The 21,844-nt window shown below is 52.8% G+C and overlaps 1 protein-coding gene across 6 annotated transcripts; it reads left to right on the top strand.

The window, feature by feature from the left end:
• The first annotated feature begins 401 nt into the window (after nucleotides 1–401).
• Nucleotides 402–21,749, top strand: trim62.1 (tripartite motif containing 62, tandem duplicate 1). Of its 6 annotated transcripts, none has more exons than XM_086149605.1 (7): nucleotides 404–426; nucleotides 1,213–1,749; nucleotides 4,611–4,646; nucleotides 14,580–14,675; nucleotides 16,759–17,015; nucleotides 18,682–18,797; nucleotides 19,667–21,749. In XM_086149605.1, exons 2-7 carry the CDS (start codon nucleotides 1,342–1,344, stop codon nucleotides 20,215–20,217), a joined length of 1,464 nt encoding a protein of 487 aa, XP_086005731.1. In that variant the 5' UTR covers nucleotides 404–426; nucleotides 1,213–1,341; the 3' UTR covers nucleotides 20,218–21,749. The 6 variants fall into 6 exon arrangements, with proteins under 6 accessions (XP_086005735.1, XP_086005731.1, XP_086005730.1 ...); XM_086149604.1 differs by having other exon boundaries at nucleotides 406–426; nucleotides 1,149–1,749; XM_086149607.1 differs by lacking the exon at nucleotides 404–426 and adding an exon at nucleotides 496–517.
• The last annotated feature ends 95 nt before the right edge of the window (nucleotides 21,750–21,844 follow it).

Raw genomic sequence — 21,844 nt, 5'->3', positions numbered from 1 at the left:
ACCCCGATCGCACACACCCGGGAGCTGAACGACTTCCCGACCCGCCCGGAGAAACACCCCGCATCTGTTCGCTCGGTTCCGGGTTGACGGTTGCGGGCCCGGCTGACGAGCCACCGGGAGACGACCGGGAGGATCGTGGGAGAGGAAATCCAGACCATTCCATTCTCACGGGGGTGGCGGATACTTACAATTTCATTCTGACGAGTAGCACTCATAAACTAAAACACAAAAACCACATAAATCGCCTCTTGTTACACAGCGATAAACACTTTTAATACTGAGCGATGAGGTGTTTTATCCCGCTGCTTTATCTACCCGGGCGACCCCCCCGGTTCTCCCCCCGTCGTTCAGCCCGGTTGGTTTGGCCTGTTGCCGCTGTGTGTTGATCTCCTTCCCGAGGAGACTCGCGCCGCCACAGGCTGACGGGTGAGTCCGGTCTCCGCTCCCTCCGCCGGGACACTCTTCCTCCCATACGCCGCTAAATGTCACGTCGCGATACCGCCGCTTTCCGTGTCCGGTCCGTACTTAGTCCCGGTTTCTCATGTTGTCTTTTTAAATAACTGTTCCCCCCCTCTGTGTGTGTCCCCTCTCGCCCCCCTCCTCTCCCCTCCGCCGCGGTTGGTCGCCGGTGCGGTCCGGGGGAATGTTTACCCGTCTTAGCTAGCTTGCGAGGCGCGCCGGTTCACACCCTCTCCGACGCGTCCGGTGCGTCGGACCCGGTCGGGACGGCTGAGTCCGAGCCGCTGGAAGTGTCCTGGAGACGGAAGCTGGTCCGGGAAAGGAGGAAGAGCTGGAGGTAGAGAAGGAGGAGGAGGAGGAGGGGGAGGGTGGGGATAAAGCCGCTGCAGGTGTTCGCCTGTTGGTCGGTGCAGCCTGTTAGCGGCTGAAGTTAAAGACCCTCCGCGACCAAGCGGGAGAGAAACTAGGGCGAAGCGGATTTGATCCAAAGCGACCTACTCTCCGGAGGATTCTCAGTCCCGGAGCAGGGAGACGTGAATGGGCGTTTGGTTCCGCGTTCTTGAACCAGAAAGGTTAAAAAAACAAAACAAATCCGCCACCTCTGGTTTCCGCAGCAGCCAGGGTGGTCTACCCAGCAGCCAGGTGTCCTCCCGCCGGAAGTTGTCTGACATAGTTCCTTCTCCTCTCAGATCGAGTTCTGACCCGTAGTGATGGATGCTGGTTACAGTCACTGACGTCCCGATGTCTTCACAGGGACCGGACAGGAGAAAAATCCAAGGTCCCGAAGAATGTCCCTCATCCTTGCCGCGGCAGTGAACCTCTGGTCTCGACATTGAGCCCGGCATTGCCTCCATAGATGCCTCTCCGCGCCCGTGTTTGCAAATGGCTTGCTGTCTGAAGGACGAGCTCCTCTGTTCCATCTGCCTCAGCATCTACCAGGACCCCGTCAGCTTCGGCTGCGAGCACTATTTCTGCAGGAAGTGCATCACTGAGCACTGGAGCAGGCAGGAACCCCACGGAGCGCGGGACTGCCCCGAGTGCCGCCGCACCTTCGCCGACCCCCTGCTCTCGCCGAGCCTCAAGCTCTCCAACATTGTGGAGCGCTACTCGGCCTTCCCCCTGGACGCCATCATCAACGCGCAGCGGAGCTCCTATCCCTGCAAGGACCACGAGAAGGTCAAGCTCTTCTGCCTCACCGATAAAAGCCTGGTGTGTTTTTTCTGCGACGAGCCCGCTCTGCACGAGCAACACCAGGTGACCACCATCGACGAGGCCTACGAGGAGATACAGGTGGGTTTTGACACACACACACACACACATGCACACTATGCTGAGGACTGTAAGTGACCTGCTTGTGTAAAGTATCTGCTCACACATCTCATATGGAAGACTTGCGTTTATTTCAAATTATCCTAAGGTGGCGTGTTGGGATTTTCTTGTGCGTGCAAGGATTCAAAAAAAAAAGAGAAATCATGAGTTTCTGATCTTAAGGTTTTGATGTGCAGATGTGATCGCAGTCAGTGCGCCAACGGCCACGCGGTGACTGACCCTGTCACACGCCATTACAGGTCGTTCTGGGTTCTCTTACCTTCCCTTCTTCTCTAAAAAGTCCCATGCTAACACTCGGCCTTCAGTCCAACTTCTATTATTCAAAATCTCCTCCCGTGATGATCCCTACCCGCAAACTCTGTGACCTCTGCCTGGGTCGCCATCACGCCGCACATCTCCAGGCAAAACGTGCCGCACGGTTGCCATGGAGGACACGGCGCGTTCCACACAGCGCTGACGGCGGCGGTGTTTTTTTTATAGTGTTTAATGTAAATCCGAACATGACAAAACGCCAACTAATGGTATGAAATGTTAATTTGGTCTGTTTTAATATCCCCGACTTTGAAAGGAAATTGAGAAAAATTGGGGTGGGGGGATGAAGGGGTGGTAATACTTTAATTGGATAGAAGCGGTTTAGTGTTTTTGCGAGGAACGGGAGACCGTGAAACGACTGTGGATGAACTGATTGAATTTCCATAATGAATGTAAACACGGGGCAGCGGGGCCTTACTGTGTTTCAGCGGCTCAGTGTTATTAACCGCGCTGCGCACGTTGCCACCGTCATCCTGCGTTTTCCGCGGCCCGCTCTTAGCGGGGAGCCTGAGAAAGGTCACAACTGTGAAATTTTTGGGGGCCGAAGTAATTAGGCCCCGGACAAGATGCCTCTTTTTCTTTTTTCTTCTTTTTTTTTTTTTTTCTCAGCGGCGGCTTGTGTCTCCACTCGGAGTCCTGCAAGGCGGCGGGCTGCCATTTGTATTCTGGCAAGGGGCTTCGGAGGCTTCGCAGATGCACAACTCTGAAAGGGAGCATCCGCACAAAGGGAGGAAGGGGGTTGGAAGCAGCCATGTCTTGTGATGAGTTTGGCGTGATCACCTTGAGGTCCGTGCGCGGGGCGCTTTCATTATGTAATCTGCAATCCTCTCAAGGAAAACACAAGTGTCGGAGTGAAGACGCCAGGCCCTGCCGCCGCCGACGTCCTAAAGGTCAGGGTCTCCTCCTAGCTGTGACACCGGTGTTTGTTCCCAAACTGGTCTGTTTAAGTCAGGGGTCTCCTTCCTTGTTCTCACAAAGGGCAGGAGCCGTGTCCATGGCTCCGGTCACGTTGCAAAATATTTCGTAAGGAGTGGTTCTGTTGTCGGGGAACCCCCCCCCCCGCTGCATCATATGGCAATCACCACTTGTCCCGGCAAAGTTTACCTCCGGTTGCATCATCTCACCCCATCATTCATAAGGGGGGCCAGAACACTGAGGAGTTTGTCTGGTGGATGACGTCTCCTCAGAAGCAGACCGGCCAGATAAAGAACAGGAACAGAGTTTGGACTGACCGTGTATGTGTGTGTTTTCATTGCTCCCTCTGTTTAACCCCCGAAGGACCGCCCCGGTTTGCAGATCTCACAGGTCTTTTGAGGTTTCACGCCGACGCTCAGTTGAGATGAATAGTGAAGTGATGCATTTCTGTGACAAAGAACCCTCCCAGGGTGCGGCGTGCTGTCGGGCCGTCTCAGACCAGGTGTGTGTCGTTTTCCCACCGGGACTTTCTCTTTTGACCGCTGGTGTGAGGGAGGGTTCTTCTGGGTGAGCCTAGTGTTTGCAGTCTTGCCGTTCGCCTCCATCACCCGTGACTCTTCGCCGTTTCCCACACATTTCGGCGCAGAGACATTTTGTTTTTCCTCAAGCGGACTCTATTCCCTCAGCCCTGAGATACGTGACCCACTGGCCGGCGTATGTGTTTTTGACGAGGGCGGCCTTTACTCGGCCCGCGGCGGGGCGTAATCTCCTTAGCCTGGCGTGCCTCCGCTGACCTCAGGCATGGAGTTTTGTTGCCGTGTGGAGGGCTTTACCCCTCTGCTGATCCGCCTCTCTGTAAATGGTCCCGCGGCCAAACTTGTGACACGTGCAGCTCCCGACTGTCACACGGTGATGAAGATGCGTCCGACAGACGTTCGGCCGGCCCGCGAGTGGTCGTCTGTACTTGATTTTCCAGCGCGGAGATGCTGCGGTCGAAGCCGATCTCCGCAAACTCCATTAGAGCCGGACAGCGCTGCGCTGGCGTCACCGCTCTTCAGCCTAAATTTTGGCAGACAAGTCTGACACTGGACGCGGCCTCAGCGGTCTCTGCAGTCACGTCGCTGCATGTACGCCGCCGCTGGTCCGGGAGGGGGAGGCGGTTGAGGAAGGTCTGCCGAGAGGCCGAGGAGAGCGAAGACGCTCAACGGTGGCGTTGGCGTTGAGTCATGCCCATTACGGAACACTGGCTACCCAGACTTGGTCCCGTCATTCGGGCCTGAACAGCAGGACGCCTCATGAAGCATCTCCCCTCTGCTTCGCTGTCACTTCATCTAAAGAACCAGCATGAAAGGTTTCTGAAGTGTTTCCCCCTGTGATTTCTTTTTGCTTTTCATCTTGTACACCCCCCGGTCCAGAGCGCTGTCCCCCCGTCACCATGCACGGCTGCGCTGCTGCTGCAGTAATGAGTCAGGCGATTTCAAGGGCACCCACAGCTGCCATCTCCCCCGTGGCTTGCCTCAGCCGGCTCTCCTTTTCGCCGCCAGCCCCACTTATCTCTCTCTGTCTGTCTCTCTCTTTCTCTCTCTCTGCCCCAGCTGCTGTATTCTCTGGCAGACCCCTCCATTTCTCAGGTACGTGCAGCCTTAAAAGGCCACAGATCCTAGTGCTGTGGAAGACAGCACCAACATCGCATATTGCATGGTGTTGTGGCGTAGGGGGCGGCGCTCCTGCAGCACCGCAAGGCTGACACGACCCCCACCGCCACCCTGACGGAAAGGATGGCTGGTTCTGCACCTTATTAAGCTGGAGGTGGGATGTTAGCGGGCGGCGTGTTATCTTTGCTTGTGTCGTTAGCAGTAGATTAACAGAAAAACAGCGGCATGTCCATCACAGGAGTGGACTGTCCGCCTAAGATGCTTAAATATGGGGAATCAGATGTCTCTGCATCTGTTGTGCATTAGAAAGTTATGTGTATACGCACACTCGCATACAGAATGTCTGTTTGGAAGTTTGCCATATGCACTAAAAAATAAAAAAAAACGCACACAGAGGGAGCAGTAAATCCGTGGGTTAAATGAAGTTTTAAGAGCAGCCTGATATTGAAGGATTAGAGAGGAACTCTGTGTGCAGGCAAAGTTGGTCGTCCGTCTTGGATTTTAATTGGCACCTTCTGTCTGGTCAGAATGGCATCCGGAGAGGAGGCTGACGGAAGGGCGGCCAAGTTTTGTTTGATTCTTCTCTTTTATCATGAATTAAAAGAAAATAATGCAGAAGATACTTGATGTTTTGATGGTGTTCATTCAGACTCGGTGTTCTCATCAGCCCGGCATCCCCCGAGATGATGAAGGTTCTGTCACGTTTCTTCACGGCCAACGTCCGGCCACTTCTCCCAACCATGAGCTTTAGGCGTTGATGTTTGCATCACTTCCCTGAGAGTTGAGTGTGTTGAAAAGCGAGGCAGAGCCCTGCTGAGATCCAGGCAAACGTTAAATCGCCACACCTTTATGGTGTTTTCGAAGAGCTTTACCCTGGAGCACATTCACCAGCTCCCAGCGATGGCGGCAGAGCTGCCAGGCAAGGCACTAATTGGACCACCCTGGGTTCAGTTTCTTGCCCAAGGAAGTGAACTGCCAACCTTTTGACTTTGGGGGAATGGCTGTGCTAGCTACTGAGCCACATAGCAATGTCTGGCTATATGATGGGTGAATGGCTCTGGTGGAGTAGAAAATAAGAGTGTGTAAGTGTGTCGGTGCTTTCCACATAGGAGCTGCTTGTCTTGTGCATAATGAGCTCTGGTTGGAGTTCAAATGTGATTCTTATAAATGCAGCACTCTGAGAGTAACCGTCTCAGAGTGTGGTACGCGTCTCTCTGCAGCCGAGGTGTTGCACCGCACTTCCTTCCAAGGTTGTTCTGCAGACATGTCACACAATTTCCCACCCGATCAGCCTGGTACTCATGATTCACTGTTGTTGAATGCGGTATTTAAGAGTGGCTGCCAGCCAGGTAAACCGCAGGTCACAGGAGCACTCGACGAGCAGCGACCTGTCAGCCCAATTCCGACGTCCATCAAAGTGAAAGGGGAAGTGCTCGGAGCTTTCGGCTTTGGAGCAAAGCTTATTAATGAGCCACGCACCCCCTCTGCATGGAAGGCGGGCCGCTCACCGGCGACACAGCTATAAAGATCTCATCAAATAGAAATGACCGCTGCGAATGGCGGCACATCGGGGGCCCCCCGCCTGGGCCGGCGGAGCGACGCGGTGAATACCGGATGAGAATTTGATCAAGATGGGTCAGCGGAGGGCACCCCATAAATGTTGAAATTCCCCCGGCCGCCGAATGGCCGCGGGGCATCTATAATTCACACCGCTGTGCCTTTCAGTCCTCCGTACGTTTAATATTCTCCAGCCGCCAAGCCCTGCGCTCCTTGATTAGCCCGGGAATTAAAACAGATTACGGGCCGTTGTTCTCCGGGGTCCACCCCGGCGCCGGCCCCGGACCCCCGGTGTAATCTCCTTGTCGGCGATTTTCACCGCAAATGATTTAATTAGGCCTGGCACTGATAGAAGCCCCCCGGTCCGGGTTGTAATCAGTGGGGCTCGGATCCGACCCGTGAGCCGGAGGCCCCTGGATGTTTACCTGCTAAAAACCTCGTCAGTGTAAATGAGAGAGTGATTTTTTTTTTTTTTCAGCGCGTTCCCTGCAGCTGCGGCCCAGGCACCGCGGAGGGGGTTCGCCCAACTATAGCCCGTTGAATCCCGATACTTTGAGCGGGTTCAGAGAGTCTGAGCTGAAGCCCTCGTTGGCTTGCAAACCACCAAGACACCTGGTTTACCTGCTGTGAGATTCAGCCTTCTCCGCTTTCTCGCCGCCACAGCCTGAGCTCCCATAATGCACCTGCGCTGAGGGTCGGGAAAATCAGCAGGGAGCATCCGGCTGTGTGTGTGTGTCCCAATGGGTCGTCGTGGGGGGGGGGCTGTCAGGGCGAACACGAACAGTTGTTTACTGTTTTTAAGGCGGTAAACAGCAGACGGCGGGCTCATCTGCTGCGGCTCAGAGACGCTGCAGCTGGAGAACAAGGCCGCGCTCCTCGAGCGGGAAAACTGCTAGATCATCCGAAAAGACCGTTGAGACAATCGGGGTTTCTGTCAGGGGAGTGTCTCTTCTCCCTTTTCAGCTGGAGTTGGAAGGCCCAGAGCTGGCAGAAAGACACTCCCCTCTTCTCTTACAAGCATCAAAAACAACCTTTGTGATATTTAAGAAGGATCTGGGGGTTGGGTTGAGGTGTGGTATTATGGTCTGTCCACTGGTTTGACCAAAGCCCTGCCAGAACTAGAAGTGTGCCCCCGAATGAACCCTTGCTGCCCGGAGAACCGGGGCACGGTCGTCAGATCCGAACGTCAGCGGCCTGTTGGGGTGTGTGTTCTCCTTTGGAGGAGACCCATTTATGATCTGCACCAATCCCAGTTAACATCAGGGCCAGAAGCGGAGTTTTAACTGGACCGGTCAACTGTCAGTCACTTCATCCAGAACCATTCACCCATTCACACTGATGGACCGTTTTGACTTTTCGCACCGTGACTGTGATCCTGGAGAGAGCCCAGGCAGGAGGCCATGGAGAACCATGTGACAGGAGGAGAAAAGTATATTTACTGTGGTAAAGGATTCAGGGGAAACTGCAGAGCAACAAAAAAAGGTATAGATTTGTTGTCCTTCTGGAGAAGAGGGAATGAATTAGTCGCCCCTGCAGATTCAGCAGAAGCCCCTCATCCATGCAGCTGTCATGGTTTAACGGAAAGACCCGATGGCAACGTTTGCATCGAAACCTAAGCCGCATTGGATCGATGGCTTTGATTGGTCCATGGAGCATCCAGAGTGGGGATGTTTTATTTAACCTTTTGACAGCTGAGCTGCTGGAGAGTCTGAATCAGGTGGGTTCTTTAGTTGGACCATCAGCTACGATACACATCTTATACGTAATGACCTTCATCTGCCCTTTACCCGTTTGTTTATGTCTCGGTCCAAGCCAGTTATCTACCTACCCTACACCAGGGTAGCCGCCACCAGATGATAGGTGGGGTTCAGAGACAAAACAAACGTTCTCTGTCTCTTTACAAATCTGGGCAATGTTCTTCAATGCACCCTCTGCGTGGTTTTGACTGGGAGGAACCCCATGCAGACATGGGGAGAACATTCAAATTCCTAACATGAAGGCCCCCTTTGGGAAATCAACCAGGTGCTGTGAAGCAGGAGTGCTAACCACTGCGCCACCGTGCCGCCCTCAATCCAAGTGGTTCTTACGGATGAAGTCCCTTGCAGGCATCTGGTCTCCACCATGGGTTTCAACCCGACGTGGGCCGGCCAACGCCGTCCGAACGAACGGTTTACGCACACGAGCGGCTGTGACCTCAGCCCCAAGTATTCATCTGACGTCAGGGGGGCTGCAGTGAAAGAGAAGCAGATACACTCTTAATTTGGTCAGATGGAGCTGCTGAAGCGCGCACACACACACACACACACACACACACACACACACACTGTGGAATGGCTTCCAGCTGCATCCACGCCACAAAGGCCAAGCAGAGGCAAACAAACTCAAGCAACCACCTCCGACTCCTTCCCGAGGTGATGGGCGTTCCTCAGTCTCGGCTCGCGGGTTTGTTTGTGTTCACCACGTCCCCGCTGCCAGGGGTCTTGCTAATCCTAAGAAGCTTTCTCCACACTTTATTTATTTATTTATTTATTTCATTTAGTTTGGATGGCACGTGCACGTGTTTGGTCCCATCTGGAAAAACACGGCAGAAGGTCACGGTCAGGTCGTGTTTACAGAGAGCTGGACAACATTCAAGCGTGTATATAAATGTTGCTAAATACAAAAGAGAGTTGCCAAAAATCTACTTTCAAAGCGAAACCTGTAGAAATCACACTTTCCAGTTGCGTGCCAGGCGTTATTTAATTTGCGTGTGTTTTGATTGGCAGCTGTGTCTCTCGTTGTGAATCCGAACCGCGGACCCCCCCCAAAGGACCACCGTTTTTAGAAGAATGCCAGTTCCGACACGGAAGTCCCCCGTGGAGCCGCTGTCAGACCCCCTTTAAAGATTAATATCCTGCCCTCGACGGGAGTTTGATTGACAGCTCTTCCAAAGTGGGGTTTAAAAGCAGGTGGCTCAGTCGAATTTTATTCGGGCGATAAAATGAGGGGGGAAAAAAAAAAATCCTATCTGTCTTTAAGCTCTTCAGCCAGCTGTCAATCAAACCGCCGTCCCGCTGAGTGCGAGAACAGCCATCTTTAGAAGAAGCCGTTCTGGCCGCCCCCGCCGTGGGCCAGCAGGAGCATCTCATCCAGCTTACCGGCCGTCAGAATGTTACGTCGGGAGGAGGGCCTCCTTCAGCTCGACCCCAAAGCTTTTACAGTTTCTCTCTGGCTCTTCCGTCCGCCGGGATGAAGACATCAGAGCTGACGTGCGGTGTCGTCTTTCCTCCGCTACTCCGGTACGGGGGTAACACATTAGCATAGCCCGTGCCCTTCCCTGCTGCAGGAGGCTGAGCAGCAGCCTCTTCGCATTCATCATTTACATGACGTGTCCTACATTCACGAACCTGGAGAAAGCTGCCGCCATCAGCACTTGGCCCGTCCCCCGCCGCTTCCATGTGGACGCTCTGTTGCAGCGCAAGAATGAACCCCATCGAAACCCAGGGCGGGTTGAACCTTGTTGCCACGCCAACGGTACCCAAGGACGCCGAACCCTTGACTTCCGAGTGCATCAACTTAGGAGTTTTCCCGAGATCCGACCTATGGCTCAGTGGATGTTTAGTTTTGTGATCCCAGATTTGAGTCAGGAGCGACCGGGATTACCGTTTGACACAGCTGCCACTAACTTGCCCTGAGAAAATCATAGAAAAACACAAGCGAGGTGTGCATGTCGTGGACTCGTCCGTGAAGAGATGGAGAAGTCGTTTCACGTGAGATCCGGTGAGGGAGAGCATCCTCTACGAGAAGGCAGGAGACATTTATGGGGATTTGGTGCAGCGGACGGCTGGAACGTTGACAGGCGAGGCGGCGAAGAGTCGTTCAAAGCCGGTCGGGGACGGTTTGATGGTTTTAAAGAGGAGCGGCTTCACTCCGTCCATAAATAGAGTTTAGACATAAAGTGGAGCAAAGTGTGCACGTTGCATTTAGCGTAGCATCAAGTGTGGAGCCAGTAAGTTAAGGATAGAGCGGCAAATAAAAAACCTCCTCCACCCATCCCCTCCATCTTCGGCCCACCTTCAAGGTGAATACACTTAATAAAACCAATTTATTTCTCTTAATTCTCTCTTATGAACTGATATCATTTTTCAAAAAATATTTATTATTTATAAAGTACATTTTTCTTATTTAAAAAGGTAACAAATCCGGGGGTCTGGAACGGATTCATAGTGCTTTAATTCATTGTAATGGGGAGATTTAAATTGATATAGGAGCCAAAAAAAAAACAGTTTGGACCTAGAGGAGGTCCAAAGGAGGTCCACCTGTTTTCTCGGGTGATGTTCTGCAGACTGGAGCCCAGCTGCTCCCCCCCTCGGGAGAGGCGCTGCTGATGTTGGAGGATTTAAGGCGTAGCTTTAGCTCCAGTTGACATCTTGGAACAAACACACACTCGGAGGCAGCGTTTTATTTATTTCTTTTTAATTCTGTCCCCAAAGAACCTTATCTTCTCTGCCAGGGGTCGATGCTTTGGTTCAAGGTCTTGGCTCTCACAGAGCCAGGCGCCTCAGGGCTCCTTCTGCTCTGGTGCTAATGTTTGCCATAGAACATCAACCATCCTTCGTCCTGCGTGAAACGTGGAGATCGTCCGTTGCGCAGGAGAAAAACGCTCCAGAGGTGAAGAAACACCTGGTGGTGGAGAAGAGGGGAATCACAGTGTACCGGTGCCCCGGGTTCCAGCCTTCGTGCCCCAGATTGTTCGAAAAGAAGTGGAAAATGTCAAAATGAATGATGAAGCAGCAGCTAATATTTGCCCACCTTCGGATGCATGATCTGCTGTGTACTTTGGATTTACTGCTTACCCATACCCTCAGGCACCTGGACCAACGCCGCCTTTTCAGTCTTGCACTTTCACGTGCGTCTTCTAATTAGCCTTGAAGGAGCCATCTGCCAGTACGCGGGTGTCAGCTCACTGCCTGCACATTTCAAACCCGGCCCCTTCATCTACTAGCCGGGCCCGCGGAGGTCCTGGGCTGACCGAGGACCACAAGGCTTTGCTCGTGCACGTCTCTTCATCTTCTTGAGAGATGAGCTTTCGTCCATAGTTTGTTTCCCTCCATGCCGAAACTGGCGGCGGATCTTCTCATTTGTTTGTAGAAGGAAGTCAAGCATCCTGCAGGACATCTATAATTCATGGCGAGATGCTGCCTGTTGTTTTTGTCCTTTCATCAGAGCTGAGCGTCCAAGGCTAATAATGTTCTTGTGTTCAGTTGTTTTCCATACACACACACAAACACACACACACTCTCCGTCCCTCTGGAGAAGCCATCGGCGATCCCAGACCAAACAGGAAGTATAATCCCCGAGCCTGTTTTGGCTCGGCTAGCAGATGAGGCTCTGGCACCAGAGGCCCAAAACACACCAGCTGACCTTTTGAATGTTCTCCCTGAAGCATTATTGAATAGGAGTTAAGCTAGTTGGGACTTTTTCTTAATTTCCGATCCATATGTCTTCTGGTGTGTGCGGTCCTGGAACAAAGGAAGAGGACATGTCGGTTGGTGTGAGAGAAGACGACACCGAGAATAGGGTTTGATGGAGGAGGTGGATTGTCTGGAGACCCTGAAAGGAAAAGAAGATGTAGAAATATGTAAAATGTTGTGGTTGCATTCATTTGAAAGTGAGGCTCCTGACCCACCCCCGAGTCTTTATCACCTGGGGAAATGTCATGTCGGAGTGTGTCTGTCTGATGCAATGGACAGGTGAGCGCCATAGACACACACATACACACACACACACCGTGCCAGTCATCTTCTGGTAGCTCCTCTCTTTTTGTTTTGTCAGCGTTGGCGGTCGGTCACACACTCCCTCCTCAGATCACATCTCATTCCTTGTGCGATGTTATTAATAGACGCTACACAACTGCGCTCGTGTGTGTGTGTGTGTGTGTGTTGTAGGAAACTTTTTTTTTTTTTACCCAGGCGTGCAATCCCCCCCTCCAAATCTCCATCTGCAGGACATTTTTTGCTCGCAGGAAGATTAAAGAGGATTATATAATTGCACATTATAGAGAAAGTGTGAGGCCTTGAAATGCCTGAAGGGGATTTCAAGGTGGATTTTTATTTTATTTTATTTCACTCCTGCTGCCTGAATGGATTCATCTCAGTGATGCTCGGCAGGACCGGGGCGACATGCTCGGATCTCCTTTGAGATCAGCGCCGTTCCCCGCTGCCCTCCTCCAGACCTGCCGCTGCAAGAACGTGCAGTAGAAAAGTCAGGGATAGTGATGTGTGTGTGTGTGTGTGTGTGTGTGGGCACTGTGTTTGACCTGCCGCAGACGTGCACGTAGCGGCGAGGCGGAGAGCTCGCTCATCTTGCCGCACTCCTATCATTATCCCGGAGAGTCCTGCCCCCTCACCCCCTCCTCCCCGCAGCAAACATTGTTTTCCTGCGTCTCTGCCCTTGAGATGAAGGCCTGATGTTTAACAGCCCACATTTACACCGGTTTTTAATTCAGCAGCAAACAGCAGAGGTCAAGGATTTCCTGTTACGTGCTCATATTAAAAAGCTTTTTATTTGTCCTCTTCCACTGGAGGAGCCTTTTTAGACCAGATGGATAAATCAGTCCACAGGTTTCTGGTGTGGGGGAGAGGTTGTTTTTTTTTTGTAGCACATCCACGCTGGCTTTATTTGCGTCCTGCTGCGCCTGCAGGATCTTCACTGCAGCTTTGGCGAAAGGCAGGAGGGAGACGACTGGCCTCCAGGTTGCCTTTGCTTTTGTCACATTTTTCTTATTTCGAGGAGAATGGCAGCAGGGACAATGTTTGCATCCACAGAGACCTGGATCTCTGAGCGGGGATGGTGTACAACTGCACCAGGAAGGTATACCGGTCCATCCGGCCACATCCCGTGCACCGTCCTCCATGGGTCAGCTTCATGCCAAACTCTGTCCCACTTCCTCCACTGCAGCAGAGGTAATCAGAGTACTTCTCAGGGAGTGGTGCTCTGCAGCTCAGCCCCTGCCCAGGAAGTGCAAGAGGAGAAAACATCGCCTTTTTTTTCTTCCAAACGATCTAAATGGCAGACTTTGAACTGAACCTGCCGGTGTTCAAAGATAGTGTGAGGTTTGATTTCTATCCACTCACAATATCCCTCTGATATGAAGAACTCCCAGCAGTGGTGAAGATGAGGACCCTCCCCTGTTTGAAATTCACCCTTGCATGGGTTAGAAAACCAGACCAAGCCTCCTGTGAACCTGCTCAGTCTCCTCTTTCTATTCCAAGAACTTTGTTCTGGTGGTCTGAAATTTTCAGGTAGACTGATAGTCGTGCCTCCACGTTTGGTTTCCATCTCTTCATATCGGTCGGGACGAATCTTTGGTCCTTTGGCAGCGCTTGGAGGAAATGATATGTTTAATGAGACTGCGGTGTTGACATGGTCTGGTCGTAGCTTCATAAATCAAGTCCAGTCATTTGCTTTTTTTTTTTTTTTTTTTTTTTTAATATTTCTCCGGAGGAAAGCTCCCGCTCAGCTCCCGCAGACGGTGACCGGAGGCTCCATCCACAGCTCCTTAGACAACCAGCAGACGCTTTGAAAAGAACTGCCCCGAGTCGGTGCTGTTCTCCAGTGTAGACCACACTAAAACCTCTGAAGTGAACTTCATCCTAAAACGAGTTACAGCTAATTCGATTGCACCCCTCCCACTCCCCCCTCGACAGGCGCGGCCTCATTATCTCCCAGCTGGACATCATAATTGATTTCTGCACAGAATGAGGGCTGAGTTTCTGTCCCTCGCCTCAAAACACACCAATCCTAATGGGAATGAATTTTCTCACAGCCACGGTTGCGGTTTAAGTGTGTGTCTGTGTGTGTGTGTGTGTGTGTGAATGAAACCCTTGGAAGGTGTCCTATTAAAGCTGGAGTCAGAGCCTTAAATCCAGCCTATTATTTTTGTCCTGGTAATTGAAAGCACACTTCACTTCCATTCTAGACATCAACAAGGCCAGATGGTGATCGGCTCTGTTATTATTATATTATGTTTATTACTTAGCTGCTAAGGAAACCTGGTGTGGGACCTTAAGAGGCTCCCAGAACCTCGGCAGTAGCTATCTGAGATGGGCTCCAGGGCGGATTCTGTTGTGAATCTGTATGGAGATGCAAGATGTTCCTGCCGGACCTCCTCCTTCTACCCACACACACACACACACACACACTCACAGTTTGCTTGGAAGTGTCAGGTTCTCCCAGCATGTCTGAGACCCGGTTTTCAATTTCTCTCCACCTCCGCCAGGATCCAGCCTCTCAGACAGGTTCTCCTGTTGCGAGACGTTGGGTCTCATGGAGGACCTGCCCTGAACCTGGTTTGCTCAACCTGTGTTTCAGAGGGAGATGAAGGAGCAGCTGGCCTCCCTGCAGGACAGCGAGAAGGGACACACCGAAGCCCTGCAGCTTCTCCAGAGGCAGCTGACCGAGACCAAGGTAATGCCCGATGCCGGAACCGGCGGGACGTCTCGCCGAAGCCGCGGGGGCTTCCTCCGGCTTTCTTCTACGCTGGGGCTTCCTTTTCGAACGTCTACTCGGGTGACATAACAAGGCCATAAAAATGAGACCGGTGTCTCATTTGCATGCACCGGCCTGTCTGAATATGCAGCAGCAATGTGTCTACAGGGGTCTCCTCTTCATCTTCTACGTTTCAGGCTGCCAGCGGCCTTTTTCATGTTCTAGGTTGAGACTGAAGTTGAGGAGGAAGCACAGCAGTTCGCATGGCCTGGCTTCTTTTTGCCTTCAGGACATTCCCCTGTCGTTCCCCCAGGGTTCTCCGCATGCACCAGGGCTCCTTGAGAACATCATATTTTCCTTGACAAGTGGCTCCCGTGTCTGCATGAGGTTCCTCCAGGTTCTTCCCACAGTGCAAACACATGCAGAAGGTTCGAGACAACAAACTGTCCAGATGTGTGAATGCTGTGTCTCAACATGCAGCCCAGTGATGGTCCACCTGTGGTGAGCCCCACCTTTCCAGGCCCTAGCATGGGAGGTGTTCCGTGGCCCTCTGGTTTCTGCTGCTCTCTGAGAACCTCTCCATCACCAGGCTCTGTGATAGAAGGAGAGAGAGAAGAGGATCTCTCACTCCCAACCAGGACTCATTAAAAATCCATGGTCTGGATTTATGGCGCTGAGCTTGCGGGATCATCGACACCAGGTCGTCGGAACGATGCCACTCTCCATGGCCTTCACAGCCTCCTCCAGCCGCAACGGAAGGAAGAGAAGCAGCGGATTGGGACCTCCTTGTCTCCAGGGCTTCCCCTCCCGGACCAACCCATAAATCACCGGCCGTTTAATCAGAAAGGAAGTAACCTTGACTCCGGTACGGCAATAACATTTATTAAATTGGCCTCGTTCAGGACAGCTAACGGCTAACGAGGTTCTTCAGTGCAGGGAGAAGATAAAACGCCTCAACCATCTGATAGTCCATGGTTACTATCCCATGAAGATGGTGGCAGCTTCCACCTCAAGTTGTTTTGTTGAGTGCGGAGCTTAAGATGCACTTTGCAGGCGCTAGCATCACAACCGCCCCTATCAATACTCTGTCCCGGTTCCTCTCTGCACGCATTTTCTCACAACCGTCCATTTGGGAGTGTGAAGTTCGGAATTGGAGGACTCCTCAAAACAGAAGTCTGACCGAAGGCCAGATCTCCATGCTCCTTCAGCTTTCGTTCGGCCTTTTCGCCGTTTCTGCAGCGAGCACTCAGATGATGTGTTCATCTCCTATACATCTGTCCAGGGAATAAAATCTGATTCTTCAGCCGGCCGCCCTGCTCTCCTTCTCTAATGGCCCTGTCATCAGCCGCTTTCCCGCACAGTCCGTCGTCCTCCGCCTCCCTCTGGTCATCCTGCAGTTTCCGCAGCAGCCTCTTCTTCTCGGGCTCGCGGCCAAAAGGCCCGCTGGCGCGAGTGTGGGTGTAATGCTTCAAACCGGAGCCCCTCGCCTGGGCTCCCGGTGGTCCTCTGGAGGTGGTGATGAAGAGAGCGGTGAAGGTGGAGGCGGTGAAGGTGCAGTTGTGGCATTCCGGATCGGAGCCTGATCGATGCGTGGATGATGTTCTTCTTCCTCTTCTTTTTTCTTTTGCCTGCTCCTGTCAGGGGTCTTCACGGCCGATCACCTTCCTCCATCTCACCCTCTTCTCTCACACCGCCTAACGTATTGTCCTCTTTCTGTCCATCCATAAACCTCCTCTTTGGTCTTCCTCCAGTCCTCCTCCTTGGCAGCTCCAACCTCAGCATCCTCCTACCCAGGTCTTCTCCATCCCTCCTCTTGTCCATGTCCAAATCATCTCAGTATGACTCTATCTCCAGAACATGTGCCGTCCCTCTGAGTGACTCCTTCTTGATCCTGTCTGTCTTCCTTCCTCCCAATGAGGAACCTCCAACATCTTCATCTCTGCGTCCTCCAAGGCTGCCTCCATTCAGCGTGGATCTTAACGTATCCATCCAGACTTCCTCACACCCGTCCATCTTGTGTGTGTTTCTCTCTTTTTTTTTTTTTTTTTTTTTTTTTCTCTAGTCCTCCGCTAAAAGTCTGCGGGCGACCATCGGCGACGCCTTCGAGCGCCTCCACCGTTTCCTGCGCGAGCGCCAGAAGAGCATGCTGGAGGAGCTGGAAATGGACACGGCGCGCAAGCTGGCCGACATCGAGCACAAGATCCAGCGCTACAGCCAGCAGCTCCGTGACGTCAAAGAGGGCATCCAGATCCTGCAGGAGCGCCTCAATGAGACGGGACGCCACGACTTCCTGGAGGGCGTGGCCGTCACATCGGAGAGGTGCCGCACACCGCATTCGGATCCGGACGGAGATACTTGCGTTTCCCGCCCGGGGCTTCTGAGTGCACGTCGGCCTGCGTGGGAGTTCGCATTTGTGCCGCAACTTGGGCTAATCCCTGTGCAGATGGTGCTCCTGGCCCGGAATAACTGGGCGGTGTTTAATCTGCGAGGGGCAGCCAAGGGTGATTTAATTTAGCGGTTTAATATCTCCCGGACGTTTGAGGCTGAGTGAGGAGCGCGCAGGAGCTGATGCCCTGCCCGGTCCTCTCCGCTCAAGTCCAGGTGCTGCAGAGCCTGGCCAGCATTGTGTGTGTGTTTGTGTGTGAAGAACGGAAGTAACCCAATAACCCTACAGATCTAGAGCTTTGCAGGAAGTCCACCTGTTTCAGCCCACAGAGGTTTTTTGGATTTTGTTCTCCACACCATCCAGAGAGGTCCATTACTTTCTTCTGGCTGAGCCAAATGTCCAACCCTACCGCACGATTCCTTTGATTATCTTTTTTTGTTCTGCAAGTTCTTTAACATCTCACACCCGAATCACGAGCTGGTGAGGGAAGCCTGCTGATACCTTTCATCAGCAGCATCTCCAGGTCATGTGTTCACGGTGGATGACAAGGTGGTGTCCGTTTTGATGCTATCTTGAGGTCTTCAGCTCCTTTCTCACTGCAGGAACCTTCTGCAGCTCCTAGAAGCTTCTCAGGAATGAGGCTTTTTCTGTGTGCTTGTGGAACCAGGAATCATGGATCTCAGCCCCTAGAACCATCCTACCATTCCATAGGAACTCAGGTGCTTGGTGATTGGTGGAGCACATGAGACACGCCCATTAGGAGATACTTGCCATTTTTAAAAGCTATGGTGGTCACTGGTCATATGTCTTCTTGGGACAAAATGGACAGAAGAAGGTAGTCCATGGTAGTCTGATCGTCCATGAAGGCTGTGGCACCTCTCCTCCATGGTGTCCATGTCCTCTCCCTCCTCTTCGGTGGTTTTTGACTGTGGAGCTAAAGTAAGTGTTATAGATACTATTTTCACAATGGCCCCTACCGTGGTTTCTCAGTGCGCGTGAGATGCTAAGCTAGAAGGTTCCCCCGCAGGAGGCTACTTCCTGGAACCAAACTTTAGCTGGACTCTTCTCAGAACTTTCAAGAATGTCATATCAGAGAAGGTCCATTGCGGTCCCGTCCTCATACCAAGGAGATTGAGGTCCATTTTCTCAGCGTTGAGCAGAAACAGCCGGTGCTTTCATACTGATCCTAGGGTCAGCGAAGGTCTCCTGAGCGGCTGCTCCTTCATAGGACCACGCCGACCCCACGCCTCCGGACGGCTGGGGGTGGAAATGTCAGACGTTGACATCGATATCCGGCCTCCGGACCGCACGTAGGAGTGAACAAAGGCATTAAATGAGGCCCGAACCCCCCCAGCCCCCGCCTGTGGTACAGTCATCTCTAAGTCATCCAGAGATGGTGATGGTATCAGTGAGAAGGTCTGGCGTCACCACCGCCAGCGGCTTCTGAAGAACAGTATGGGTTTATTTCCAGTTTTTCCGTGACTCATGTGAATCTGGCGTGTTCGGAGCGGGGCGGAGCGGGGGGCTTTTGGATGGTGGGGCATCAAAGAAATGAGGTGACTTCAGGCTTGTGTTTACTTGACGTCTCTTCTGTCTCAGGATCAAGGGGAAGATCCACGAGACCAACCTAACGTACGAGGACTTCCCCACGTCCAAGTACATGGGGCCCCTGCAGTACACCATATGGAAGTCTCTGTTCCAGGACGTCTCTCCAGGTGGGACATGAGGGTTCACTTCACCCTGAAGAACGCTGCAGATAGACATCATCAAACACACAGATCTGTTTTCTGTCCGGTCCCTGGTTTTTATTGGTTTATTTGTGGAGGAGATGACTGAGGAGACCAGGCAGGAGCACGTCCCAGCTGCCGGACACGTTGCTATCATATTGACGGTTCCTCAGCTCTGAGGGCGGTTCAGAACAGCAGGTGGAGGTCCGAAAATCTAGAAAAAAACGTCCTTGCTGAAGTGCAGTGGGAATGAGAAGCAGCACGCCCCGCTTTTTTTTTATCCATGAATGACAGTTGTCTGAAAGCCAGCTCCAGGTTCTCCTGCCTGGGTTCTCCCCAGGTTCTCCGTCTTCCTCCCCCAGTCTGAAAGCAAGCAGCCGGTCCATTGAACTTGTCCTTAGAAGTGAATGAGAGGGTGAACAGCCGGATGTCTATTTAGGAGACCGTGTGATTGACAGCTGGCCTGTCCAGGTTAAATCCCGCCTCCCTCACCAGCAGCAGCTGTGATTGGCTCCTGCCCCACCCTCTCCAACGCCCTTAGAATGAATGGATGGAATAAGAGATTTGACACACTGGAGAACCAGAGAGGAACCTTCTCTTTTTGGATGACCTACCCATCCAAAATGATGATTTTGACCAAACTGTGCACACGTACGCATGAAGAAGATAGGAAATAGGAAACCTTGCAGAAAACAAGTCCTGGAGGTCCTCACAGCAGAGTGAAGGAAAGCCACTGCTCACCATCTTTCCATCATGGACCTTCACATCCACGACCCGAACTGTCCCCCTCAAACCCGGCGGTGAACTCGAGCCTCGAGGTTGCTTCTCACTCTGACTTGTCTTCTTGTTTCCGCCAGTTCCTGCCGCTCTGACCCTGGACCCCATCACCGCCCACCAAAGACTGATCCTCTCGGACGACTGCACCATCGTGGCCTACGGGAACCTCCACCCGCAGCCGCTCCAGGACTCCCCCCGCCGCTTCGACGTGGAGGTGTCGGTCCTGGGCGCCGAGGGCTTCGCCTGCGGCGTGCACTACTGGGAGGTGATGGTGTCGGAGAAGACCCAGTGGATGATCGGCGTGGCCAACGAGACGGTGAGCCGCAAGGGCAGCATCCAGATCCAGCCCAGCCGTGGGTTCTACTGCATCGTCATGCACGACGGGAACCAGTACAGCGCCTGCACCGAGCCCTGGACCCGCCTCAACGTCAAGAGCAAGCTGGAGAAGGTGGGGGTGTTTCTGGACTACCCCAAGGGCCTGCTCATCTTCTACAACGCCGACGACATGTCCTGGCTCTACACCTACCGGGAGAAGTTCCCCCCGAAGGTCTTCCCCTACTTCAGCCCGGGCCAAAGCCATGCCAACGGCAAGAACGTGCAGCCGCTGCGGATCAATACAGTCCGCCTCTGAGGGCTCGGCGGCGGAGGAGGCCTCGCGGGGCGTAGATGTTCCAGAACATCACTTGAAAATGTCCAGTAGGGTGTTTGAAACCTTTCTTTCTTCCAGTTCTGTGTTCTCCAAGTCGTGATTGATGTTGCTGTTGAATTCGCGCGGTTCGGTTCTTCTACTTTTTTTTTTTTTTTTTTTTTTTTTCTTCCCCCCCCTGTGACTTGAAAAGATGTCTCCAAGCGACTGGTGTCTGGTGTTTCAGCCTCGTTCCTCGACTTCTCCTTCTGAGCGGGGGGGTGGGGGTCACCCAACATCACACACTCCCGGGGGAGCTTCAATCCCCTCCGAGGAATCGGGGAACGCCAGCCGCCGTCTCCGTGATCCCCAGCTGGCTTAGCTTTGTTTCGTGGAATGTGATTGGCAGCACCGGCTCACCTCCGCCTACCTTAGGGTTTCACCTTCAAGTCTATTTGGCACTTTTTCGGTTCTGCGTCGCGGATCCACCCCCGCTCCTTGTTTGACCTGCTACCGTGAGATTGGGTGTCGCCTGAGGGGAGGAGAAGGGGTGGACCAGGTTGAAGATGCTGCTATTGGGGAGGGGGCTAGTTGTTGCGGCGGCGGTGACAAAAGTAGGAACGTCTCGTCATGCTGGTTCTTCTCCGGGAGGGATGAGATGTTCTGTGGGAAAGGGTTAGAGACACATCATGAAGTGACAACGAGACCTTCAGACGCGGATGAGAACGTCTCGGGGGTTCATTATCCCAAGACCAGGTTCTCCTCCGCTCTGAGGATGTCTCAGCAGGTCGCCCCCCCAAATGCAGGTCCTTATCGTCGTTCCCAGAAGTTCCACATCCCATCATTGGTCCTATGGAACATCCTGTATCAAGACCTGAACACTTAGACCTGTGGGTGTGGGTGGGGTCGTATTCTTTCTGATCACAAATTCCCCCAGGATCTTCTGGTATCAGAAAGAACCTTCTGCAGTTGGTATTTGAAGAAAGAGACCAAATGAAAAAGAGGTCCATCTGGGTCTCTGCTGGCACGTCTTAGTTTGTTGTTTGTTGTCCGTGTTCTTCTTGCAGAAGGGTCTTGGGGCAGGGCCTCCTTCCTTCACTGGCTGTGATTGGACTTATTTAAGAGGGACTGAGCCCCGGTGTGCAGGGATCTCCTGGAAGCCCAGGCCAGGTTCCCCTGGAGGAAAAAGCCTGGGGTACGGGGAGGTTCTGACAATCAGGACAGGTATCTGACCGAACCCCTCGTCCCCCGAGCGGCTGGTTCCTCCTCACGCGGGCCTCGGTGAGGGCCGGTTCTCCGGAGATGTTTCTCCTTTTTTTTTTTTTCTGTTTGAATCAGGGTATATGAGATTACTGCGGGGGGGGGGGCAGGTGGAGGTAGATGTTTTTGGAAGGGATTGATCGAGGCTGCGACACATTAAATGCTGAAGATGATTGTGTGTTTTGCGGAGGGCTGCGGAGGCCAGTGTCCCCGGGTTAGCACTGCCGCAGCTTTGTGGAAAAATGTTATCGTGTAAAATAAACAACGGATTAAAATCACTCAGTCTCCTGAACTTTGACCCGTTTTGTAGGTCGACCAGCTGGGGGCGCCGTTGAGAAGGCGTCGCACGGACGAGGCTCTCCAGGTTCTCCGT

Source organism: Fistularia commersonii, chromosome 7 (assembly GCF_037954325.1).
Source record: "Fistularia commersonii isolate RoL2024-O1a breed Wild chromosome 7, RoL_Fcom_v1.0, whole genome shotgun sequence".
In the NCBI taxonomy this organism is placed as follows: Eukaryota; Metazoa; Chordata; class Actinopteri; order Syngnathiformes; family Fistulariidae; genus Fistularia; species Fistularia commersonii.
Note: the sequence above shows the minus strand (reverse complement) of the source record. Positions and strands in the feature narration are given on the sequence as shown.